The sequence below is a fragment of the Trichechus manatus genome, unplaced genomic scaffold (genome assembly GCF_000243295.1).
Source record: "Trichechus manatus latirostris isolate Lorelei unplaced genomic scaffold, TriManLat1.0 scaffold00113, whole genome shotgun sequence".
In the NCBI taxonomy this organism is placed as follows: Eukaryota; Metazoa; Chordata; class Mammalia; order Sirenia; family Trichechidae; genus Trichechus; species Trichechus manatus.
In genome coordinates this window covers 73,654-84,432 of record NW_004444049.1, presented here as the reverse complement: position 1 = coordinate 84,432, position 10,779 = coordinate 73,654, and the positions used below count along the sequence as shown (strand labels likewise).

At 60.4% G+C, this 10,779-nt stretch overlaps 1 protein-coding gene across 1 annotated transcript in view; it reads left to right on the top strand.

Annotated features, from left to right (window-relative positions):
• OSBPL5 (oxysterol binding protein like 5) overlaps positions 1-10,779 on the top strand; it is a 44,077-nt gene that overhangs the window by 22,910 nt on the left and 10,388 nt on the right. The window contains exons 6-15 of the mRNA XM_012557639.1: positions 1,820-1,911; positions 2,020-2,142; positions 2,493-2,646; positions 2,991-3,198; positions 4,514-4,698; positions 5,253-5,334; positions 6,747-6,845; positions 7,441-7,537; positions 9,631-9,729; positions 10,011-10,060. Coding sequence (XP_012413093.1) covers positions 1,820-1,911; positions 2,020-2,142; positions 2,493-2,646; positions 2,991-3,198; positions 4,514-4,698; positions 5,253-5,334; positions 6,747-6,845; positions 7,441-7,537; positions 9,631-9,729; positions 10,011-10,060 — 1,189 coding nt within the window. The remainder of the gene's footprint in view (positions 1-1,819; positions 1,912-2,019; positions 2,143-2,492; positions 2,647-2,990; positions 3,199-4,513; positions 4,699-5,252; positions 5,335-6,746; positions 6,846-7,440; positions 7,538-9,630; positions 9,730-10,010; positions 10,061-10,779) is intronic.

The following is a 10,779-nucleotide window of genomic DNA, read 5'->3' as shown; positions in this document are numbered from 1 at the left end:
GAATCCACCGCCCACTCCACGGGAGAAAGATGTGGCCGTCTGCTTCCGTAAAGATTACAGCCTGGAAACCCTAGGGGCAGTTCTCCTGTGTCCTGTAGGGTCACTGTGAGTCGGAATCCGGTTTGGCTTTGGTTTTTCTCCCTAACTGTTACGAGATTTCAGTGACCTCATAGAAAGCAGCCAGGTCCCTGTGTGGTGCAAGCGGCTTGCAGTCGGCTGCTCAGCTAAACGTTGGCGGTTTGAACTCACCCAGTGGCGCGGCAGAAGAAAGGCCTGGTGATCTGCTTCTGTAAAGATTACAGCCGGGGAAGCCCTAGGGGCAGTTCTCCTCTGTAACAGGTGGCGTCGCCATGAGTTGGGGTCGACTCCACGGCAGCAGCGGAATTTTGTTTTGTTTGCTTTTTGATATACAAAGCAACCAGCTGAGAGCTACTGAGTGCCAGCCACCCGCCCTCCTGCCAGGCACCACTGAATCCATAGCTTCTACTGTTTCCCACATTTGAGAGATGAGGAAACTGAGGCGTGGGCGAACTGCCAGCAAGAAAGTGCTAGATCCCGGGCATACGTGCAGATTCCCCCGACCCCCAGTGCATCACGCAGGGTTGGTGTGCACCAAGTAGCAGGTCTGCAGCTGTGACTACAGTGTTAACTGTAGTTAGTATTCCGTCCTTGTGTTACCACCTTGCCCTGCCCCACAGTGACCTCCAGTGGCTGCTCTGAGTAAATGCAGCTGCCTAGGAGGCCTGGGTGCAGGCACCTCCCAGAGGAGCAGGTGAAAGGCTCCCATCCGTGCATTCTCCAGAGTGCCGTGGGGGCACGGGCCTTGGGCTTGGGGCCTTGTGCCGGCATCCTCCCCTGCTGGTGCACACCGCCTCCTGGTGGTCAGGCACCACATCACACTCCCTTCAGCAGCTAGCAGGAGTCCCTTCAATTCCAAGGTCATTTCCCAAGCCCCCCACTCCATGCCAGCACCCCCACCCTCCGTGGGCCTGGGGTGGACAGAGCAGCCCATGCCCTCACGGAGCCCACAGTCTGGGTGTAGGGATGAACAGGGAGCCATCAGATAAGGCAGACAGGGCTGAAGAATGAATTGAGTCCCTGATTTGGGGCGGGGGGGTCAGGGAGGTAGGCATCCACAGCCCCTATGTGTATCAGAGTAGGCTTCCTGGAGGAGGAGGCAGGGTTCTTGGGATGCGCTTTAGGGGATGTGTAGCATTCTGGATGGCTAGTCCTCCTCACCACAACCACAAAAGGGTGTCAGCGCCCCAGGCCCACCCAGCCCAGCAGCTGTAACCTTCCCACCCTGCCCCCAGGAGTGTTCGGGGGATGGGCTGCTTTGGCTCCAAGCCAAGCCTGCAGCAATAACCTGGGTGGATCCAGATGCCCCCCAGAGAGAACAGGAGCCACCTGGGGCCTGCTACCCGGGGCCCCTCACCCCGTGTTCCCCAGCGTGCCCCTCTGAACGCTGGGCCCGGGACCCTCCCTGAGGAGCAGGGGTCTGTGGATTTAAAAGTGAAGGGAAGAAACACTCCCTCCAAGAGCTTCGAAATTCCAAGGCTTAGGAAGTAAAGCACCTTTTTCAACGATCTCTGACCCTGTGCTCCACACGGAGGGGACCCCAGAGGCCCTTCTTTAAATGACACCCAACAATACGGCAACCCTGTTTATAGTCCAAACCGAGATGCGTTTGTGCGTGGGAGGCCGCTGTTCATAATCACATGGGGACATCTGGTGGAAGCTGGCGGGACATGTTCCCACAGCAGTTAACACCCTGGGGACACGTGGGCATGCTGGTCTGACCCCCGGCCACCTCTGCCAGGGAGGCAGCAGGTACAGAGGCCAAGGGCAGGGGCTCGGCCACCCTGCCGGGACCTGAGCTGCTGCTGGCCTCCAGCCAGAGTCTCCTGCTAAGTGCACAAGGCTGCCTGTGAAGTACCCCAGCCCCGTCCCAGCCTGTGCTCCAGGCCAGCAGGCCTCCAGGACCCCTGACGGGCCCTGCCCCTGGTACACCTGTGGCAGGCCGTTCCCCACGATGGCCAGCCCTGCCCCCTCCGCCACTCCCTATGCGGCACCAGGAGGGGGCGTTGCCTGGGCTGGACTGCTGGCTCTGTCTCGCTAGATCCCTGACCTTGAGTGGCTCAGGTAGCCTTCCTGGCCCCTTGTAAGTGTTCTGAGCATCCTTTGAGGCCCCTTGGATGGGCTGCTTCCTCCAGCAGCACACATGCGCACACACGCGCGCGCACGCGCGCACACACACACACACACACAAGCTCATGGCCTTTAGTAGGGGCTCCCCAGTGTCTGAGTTGGGTGGGCCCCGTGGTGGGGCTGGGCAGGGGTGGGCTTCTAAGTGGGGTGGGGGAAGGGTGAGGGCAGGAGAGCCCCCTGTGGGGAGGGGTAGAAGCTGGGGAAGGGGGCAGACTCCCTGCTGTGGTTGCTCCCCGAGTGGGCTGGGGGCTCCAGGCGGGGCTCACCCTGGCTCTGCCCCCCAGGTCGCTGCTGGCTGGACGCCCTGGAGCTGGCCCTGCGCTGCTCCAGCCTGCTGCGACTTAGCACCTGCAGGCAGGGCCGCAGCGGGGAGCCCGAGTCCTCGCCCGACACGTCACCCTCCTCACTCTACGTCCACACCGACCAGGACCTGTTCCCGTGAGTGGGCGGGCCGGGCGGGGCCCTGGTTGACACTAAGCACACACACGGGTTTCCTTTTACATGGGGATGGGGAGTTGGCGCATGGAGGCTCTGGCGTTGTCCCCCAAACCTCCCACCGGAGGCGGGCACTGGCTCCGTCCACCCCCTGTGGGCCCCGGCAGGCCCTGACCGCTCTCTGCCTGTCCTCCGTTTATAAATGGTCTAGCAACACGGGCAGGTGTGAGGTGCCTAGCAGTGAGGGGGACCTGGGCCCGGGTGGGTGTGCACGGGGTGAGTGCCCTCCGCCTGGCCTGGGGCCAGAAAGGACCCCTCCATCGGCCGGCCTTGTGTCTGTCCTCCAGACTGAATGGGTCGTCCCTGGGGAACCACCTGGAGAACGACGCTTTTTCCGACAAGTCAGAGAAGGAGAACGCCGAGGAGTCGGACAACGAGACCCAGGACCCCAGCCGGAAGACCACCGAGAGCGGCAGCGACCAGTCAGAACCCCGGGGCAGCCCAGTGCGCAGAGGGACCACGTACGTGGAGCAGGCCTCTGAGGAGCTGGGGGAGGTGAGAGCCGGGCGCACCCCCCTGCAATGGGGAGGACGGGCCGCAGTGACAGTGGGGTCTGCAGAGTCCTGGGGTCAGGGCCTGGTCGCCCCGTCCCACTGCGGTGCCTGAGCTGAGTCTCCATATGTGGGCACGCCCCTTTCACCTCCCCCGCCAGGCCCAGTGGGTGGACGCAGGGATAGCAGACAGGCAGCTGTGCTGCAGCTGGAATACACCAGGATGGGAGAGAATGGGGCTCAGGAGGGACCCTTGGCCCAGTCCAGGAGGGTGGCTCATTGGAGCGGACAGCTACACAGGGTGTGGTCTGCATGGCTGCTGAGCACCTGCTCATACCTGCACTGCCTGGGCCCAGGGAGGCCGACCTGGTCCCCGCCCGCGCGGGAAACAGACCACAGACACGCAGACACACACAGGGCGTCAGGGAGAGTAGGGGAGACCCGCTGGCCAAGCTCACAGGGACGCGGTGGGGCTGCTTTGACGTGATCAGGGAGACCTCCGTAACGGGCCTGAAAGGCAGGAGAAGGGACAGGTGATGCAGTGAGGGAGGAACTTGTGCCGAAGCCCCGGGCCAGGAAGCAGGCGTTGGCGCTTCCGTCCGGGCAGAGTCAGGTGGCGTGGCTCTGCTGTGGCACCAGGAAGAGCAGAAGTGGGTCACAGTGAGAGGCCTTAGGAAGGACCCACGCGACCTGGGGAGGTCCAGGAAGCGGGCTTTGCTCCGGGCAGGTGCTGTCGGGAAGTGGGGCGATTCCAGGGTTAGGGGTCATCATCACACCATCCAGAGGCCGGACGGCGGGCAGGGCCACCCCCAGCTGACCAGGAGCAGCAAGCTCTGATGCGGCCGGGAGACAGATGTTGGCTCGCGCCTGTGGTCAGGGGCCACGTTCTTGTCTTCATCTGTGCCCGGATGTAACTGTGGGGGGTCTGGTTTTGTCCGGCCCTGTCAGTCAGAGGGTGGTCTTGTCTGACGCCAGTGTCCTGAGGAGTCGTCTGTGTTCAAGCTGTCCCTGGGCAGGGGCCTCCTGCCACGGCGACCAAGTCACCCAAAACCCCGAAACAGGGTTTGGTAGCCAGGGCAGGGGGCGGCTCCTCCTGGAGCTCCATGAGGGGCGGGGTCTTCCCAGACCAAGGGGGGCACCCAGGTCTACGATCGAGGCCTGGGCTGGGGAGGGGCGCCCTCCTGGCCGGAGCCGGGCGTGCCTCCCGGGCAGGGGTCACATGGGCCGAGAGGGAGCGGGAGGTGTGCGCCCGGCGGGGCAGCGGGGTGCGTCCGCCCCTCCGTCGCCCCCTCACCGGCCTGACACGGCCTCTCCCACAGCTGGGCCGGGCGGCACAGGTGGAGGCAGTGTCGGAGGAGAACAAGAGCCTGGTCTGGGTCCTGCTGCGGCAGCTGCGGCCCGGCATGGACCTGTCCCGCGTGGTGCTGCCCACCTTCGTGCTGGAGCCCCGCTCCTTCCTCAGCAAGCTGTCCGACCACTACCACCACGCCGACCTCCTCTCGCGGTGAGCGCTGCCGGCGCCAGGTGTGCCCACGTGGGCCCAGCCTGCCAAGGCCTCTCCCGACTAGGAAGCCCAGAGCCCCGCAGCACCTTCCTGCCCCGCCGAGGTTTCCCAGGACCTCCCACCCACCCCCATAGCCCAGGCTGAGCTTGGCCGTTGTCCCCACAGGCTCTGGCCCTGTGAGATGCCCTGTCCCCGAGAGCAGCCCGGGAGGAGCTGGTGGAGAGGAGGGTTGGGGTGGCGCCCCTGTCACCTGCTCAGACAAGGCTGCCCTGCGCGGACGGCGCACTAGGAGCCGGCACACGGGGGTGGGGAGAGCCGGAGCTCTGGGGCCTCCTGGAGGCGGGGGCAGTGGAGGGGCAGCACAGCGCAGCCCCCCGTGTGGCGGTCAGGGAGACCCACTTCCCAAGGGAGGTCCCTGCTTCAGGGCTGCCTGGGCAGGAAGGATTGGCCCTAGTGCCGTCCCGAGGGGCCAGGATGCAGCGGTGTGGGTGGAGGGCGGGGTAGGGCACGGGCCGCCGGGGACCCAGCCTGACTCAGGGCTCCCTGTCCCCCAGGGCCGCGCTGGAGGGGAGCGCCTACGGCCGCATCAAGCAGGTGCTGCGCTGGTACCTGTCGGGCTTTTACAAGAAGCCTAAGGTGAGGAGACTGTGGGCCGCCGCTCAGCACCTTCCCCGGCAGCGCCCACCGCCCCCGGGCCACCCCGCGGCCTCCAAGGCCAACCCCAGGGTGGCCCGGTTCTCAGAGATGCGGGCAGGCCCTGACTTCCCACAGAGCGGGCTCCGGCCAGGCTGCGAGGGTGGTCCCCACTCTCCCCCTCTCCCCCCAAACACAGAGCCTCACGAAGGTCCAGGGAAGAGACTTCAACGGCCAGGCCCTTGAGGTGCTGAGCTTGGAGGCAGCTTTGGGGTTCGAGTTGGCACAGCTTGTTGTTTGGAGGTGGAACCCCTTCTTAGCACCCCCTCCCAGGACTCCATGAGGCCAGAGATGCTCTCGTTGTAGTGAAGCTGCAGCTCTGCCCGTCCCCCGACGCACCCCGGAGCGCTGGGGTTCCACGGGGCACTAGTTTGGAAACCACGGTTCTGGCTCCACCTCTTCACTGTGCAGACGGGGAAGCTGAGGTGCGGGGCGGGGAAGGCAGGCGGCAGTGTGGGGAGACCAGGCCTCTGACTGCCTGGTGCCTCCAGTGTGGGGTCACAACACCTGCAGCCGGGCAGACCTATGACACAGAGGTGGAGTCCCTCAGCCCAGGGCAGCCAGGTGTGCGTGCACAGGTGCTCAGCCACACAGGTAGTGTAGACATTCGGGGCCGAGGGAGCTCCCGGGGGGACTGTTCATAGGAGGATGCTCTGGGAGGCGTCTGTGGGCAGGGCAAAGTGAGGGCTGTAGACTCAGCCTCAGAGGGAGGTCGGGGGGCAGCAGAGGAATTGATCGGGAAACACAGGGGCTGCAGGTGCGGCTCAGAAAGGTGTCCGCCCCTCAGGTCAGTGCTGGGGACGCACAGACCTGCCCCCTGCACGCTCAGAACCCACGGCCTGTGGGGTGAGGCAGATGGTGCAGACACACAGTGAGAAATGGGGTCCCGGGGTGACGTGAGGTGTGACCAGGCCCCTGTAGATCCAGGGGTCTGAGCTGAATGAGCAGAAGCAGCGCCCCGTGGGGATGGGGGCAGGGAGAGCAGAGTCTGCTGGAAAACGTTGGGTCATCTGGGGGGCAGAGAGCTGGGGGCGCATCTGAATCTGAGGGAGAGAGGAAGGGGACCATCAGAGAGGCAGGCAGGCCAGAAGATTTAGGATTTTATTTGAAGAGTCATCAGAAGCCTCTGGACTTCGAGTGGGTTGGGTGGGCTCCACCCAAGTCCGGGAGGTGGGGTGTTGGTCGGTGTCCCCGCCCCTCGGAGCAGAGCAGCTGGCAGGACCAGAGTGGAACATAGTCTCCCCAAAGTAACGGTGGGTGCTGTTCCCAGGTGCTTCACCCTGCCTGCACGGTCTGCCTCAGAAGGCCCGTGCCCACGGGTTCCTCCCATAAGGCTCTTTGTCCCATGTCTGCAGGGGATCAAGAAGCCCTACAACCCCATCCTAGGAGAGGTCTTCCGCTGCTGCTGGTTCCACCCTCAGACCGACAGCCACACCTTCTACGTTGCAGAGCAGGCAAGCACCGCCCCCCACCCCACCGTCACCGCCAGCTCGGCGGCGGGCCTTCAGGGGCAGGGGGGGGTCACACCCTGGGTGCAGGTTTCTTGGTGGCCCATCATGGCTGGTGCCCACAGGGCTCTCCCAGAAGATGCTGACTGAATGAGCTGGCTGCAGACGTGTTGCCACGGCTGTGACAGCGGAAAGGTTTCCGTAAGAACGGGACAGAACCAGACTCCTAGTGACCCGGTGTGTGTCAGAGTAGAACTGTGCTCCATAGGGTTTTCAGTGACTGATTTTTCAGAAGCAGAGCTCCAGGCCTTTCTTCTGCTGGGTCGCTGGGTGGACTTGAACCTCCAACCTTTTGGTTAGCAGCCGAACGTGTGCACCATTTGCACCAGCCAGGGCCTCCTCCATAGGGAGCAGGACAGCTTATCTTGTCTGCCAGGGGCACTCTGGAACAGGAAGTCAAGCCTGCTCCAGGGCCCAGACCCAGGCCTGGCTCCCTGGGCAAGTAAGCAAGCTCTGGACCGGGGTAGGAATGTGGGCAGGGAGGCCTTCTCCTCGGGAAGCCGAGTCTTCACCTCAGTAGGCCACCCCTCTGTCCCCCCAGGTCTCGCACCACCCGCCCGTGTCTGCCTTCCACGTCAGCAACCGGAAGGACGGCTTCTGCATCAGCGGCAGCGTCACAGCCAAGTCCAAGTTCTATGGTGAGGGCGCAGGGGAAGGGCGGGCAGAGGGGAGAGGGTCATCTTGAATGGTGGCCGTCTGCATGGGGGACCACGCAGGTGGTGGAAGTTCTCAGAGCCCTTGGTCAGACAGAGCCCCGCAGTCAGGAGGAGCCCTGGGTTGGGCAGGGCCCGGGGTCAGGCAGAGCCCCGGGTTGGGCAGAGCCCCGTGGTTGGGCAGGGCCCGGGGTCAAACAGAGCCTGGGGTTGGGTGGGGCCCGGGGTCAGACAGAGCCTGGGGTCGGGCAGAGCCCGGGTTCAGGCAGATCCCCGCATCGGGCAGGGCCCGGGGTCAGACAGAGCCTGGGGTTGGGCAGAGCCCGGGGTCCGGCAGAGCCCCGGGTCGGGCAGAGCCCGGGGTCAGGCAGAGCCCCGGGTCGGGCAGAGCCCCGTGGTTGGGCAGGGCCCCGGGTCAAACAGAGCCTGGGGTTGGGTGGGGCCCGGGGTCAGGCACAGACCCACGGTCGGGCAGAGCCCGGCGTCCGGCAAAGCAGGGTCAGAGCCTGGTCCCTCCCCAGGCTCACGTTCCTCAGCCGTAAAGTGGATGCCATTTGCACGGATACATGAGGGTTAAAAGAGAGAACCTACAAGAAGAGGTACAAGCTAGGGCTGCTGTCCCATGTGGTAGCCACCAGCATCTCTGGGACTATTTAAGTTAATTAAAAGTCAATAAAGTTTAAAATTCAGTTCCTCAGTTGCACTAGTCATATTGCAAGTGCTCGGCAGCCACACGTGACCCGGGGCCACCTGTCCTAGTCTCCCAGCACTGCTGGAACAGAAACACCACGGAGCGGGGCGGGCTTTAAAGAACAGAAGTACATTTTCTCACAGTCCTGGGGGCTAAAAGTCCAAATCAGGGTCCAGGCCGAGTCGATTCCTTTCTTCTCAGTAGTTTCTGGCATTCCTTGGATCATTGTAGACAAGCCTCACATGGCATCTGTCTTCCCCAATGCGTGCCTGTCGCTGTGTCTCATCTGCTCCTTATAGCTCTCAGGTGATTAGGGTTAGGACCCAGCCTACTCTGGGATGGGCGCCTTAACATGACCAAGGAAGTCTTCCTAAATGGTATCGCATCCACAGGTATAGGCACTAAGGTTCCAACAGATTTTGAGGGACACGGTTCAATCCATAACACCTCCGTATGGGACAGCAGAACAGACAACATTTCCATCATCACAGAAAGTTCTGTCGGACAGCACTGCTCTAGATCCCCACGGCGGGGGCGCTCAGAAACTGTCCATCTCCACGCTTGTTCACTTATGGGCAGGTGTGTGCTGAGCACCTCTGTGTGCCCAGCTATCTTTGGGGTGCGAGGGAGGCCACAGGGGAGGGAACCTAGTGGCATCAGCACAGCCTTTCCTCCCCTGTCGCTGATAGAAGCCGCGATTCTCAGCCCAGAGTGGGGGGTCATCACCCTATCGGCTGCTGCCGTCGAGTTGACCCCGGTTCATGGCAGCCTTATGTACAACAGAATAAAACATTGCCCGGTCCGGTGCCATCTTCATAATCGTTAGTATGCTCAAATCCATTGTGGTGGCTATTACCCATCTACCTGTAACCAAAGCTGTTCCCATCGCGTCGATTCTGACTCAGCCACCTTATTGGACAGAGTAGAACTGCCCTGTAGGGTTTCCAAGGCTGTAATCTTTACTGACGCAGAATGGCACTCCTGTGGAGCCACTGGTGGGTTTGAACCACTGAACTTTTTGTTAGCAGCCAAGTGCTTACAGGGGTGTTTAAAAATTAGAGCAGGGGGTCAGGTTAGTTTGCAAGGTCCCCTCAGGACACCAGCCTCTATCTGGAGAATTCCTGGTTTAGTCACTGAAATAAAATGTTAACGCGTGGCAGGTTAAATAACTCGTCAGGACAGATGGCCCGTAAGAACTGGACAGGGATTTTACAGAACTGGAAGCTCAGAGAGCTTAAGAGACTCACCCACAGTCACACGGCTGGAGGTGCCAGGAACTCTCTTGACTTTCTGGAAGAGAGCTCAGAGCCTGTGACTTTGAGGTGTGGCCCCTGGGTCCCGAGAGTCTGTCCCCACTCACTGGTCCGACTGCCCCTTTTCTCTGCAGGGAACTCACTGTCAGCTCTGCTGGACGGCAAAGCCACGCTCACCTTTCTGAACCGAGCCGAGGATTACACCATCACCATGCCCTATGTCCACTGCAAAGGTGAGAGGCGGGGCGGGGCTGCCCCCACCCTGTAGGGCAGAACCCAAGCCCGTTCCATCAGTGAGAGCGCCGAGGGGTGAACTCTGCTGGTGTGGGTATGTTTGGAGAGCCTTATTTCACTCATTCTTTCGTGAATGATACTTTAGCTGGGTTTGCAATTCCAGGTACACTGTTATTTTTGGCCTCTATGAGGATATTTTTATTACTGCCTCCTGGCTTCCGTTGTAACTAATGATAAATCAGCTGTCTGCCTGTGTTATAGAATCTGTTTTTCTCTGTAGCTACTTATACCATCTTCTCTTTGTCTCTGGTGTTCCACAACTTCACCATAGTGTGTCATGGTTTGAATTTTTTTTAGCTTCTTAAATCTGGAGCTTCATGGCTTTGATCAAGCCTGGAAGAAAAAATCAGGGGTTGGTGGGGGTGGGGGGAATCACTCTCTATTGGTCAAATACTATTTTTCTCTTCTTATTGTACTAAAATCTACATAATATAAACTTGGCCATTTTAACCATTTTTAAGGGTACAATTCGGTAGCATTAATTGTAGTCACAGTGGTGTACAGCTGTCACCACTATTTCTAAAACTTCGTCACCCCAAACAGAAACTGTACTCATTAAGCAATAACTCTCCACTCCCCTCTCCCCCAGTCCTTGGTAACCACTAATCTACTTTCTGTCTCTATGCGTTTTTTGGCCGATTCTAGATATTTCATGTAAATGGAGTTGTACAATATTTGTATTTTTGTGTCTGACTTACTTCAATAGCATAGTGTTTTCAGAGTTCATCTACGCTGTGGCATGTATCAGTACTTCGTTCCTTTTTATGGCTGAATAATATTCCACTGCATGGGTAGACCACGTTGTGTGTATCCATTCATCCGTTGATGGACACTTGAGTTGTTTCTGCCTTCTGGCTATTGTGAATAATGCTGCTGTGAACGCTAGCGTACAAGTATCTGTTTGTGTCCTTGCTTTCAAGTCTTTTGAGAATATACCTAAAAAGTGGAATTAATTTCTGGGTCACTTGGTAATGCTGGGTCATTCTGAA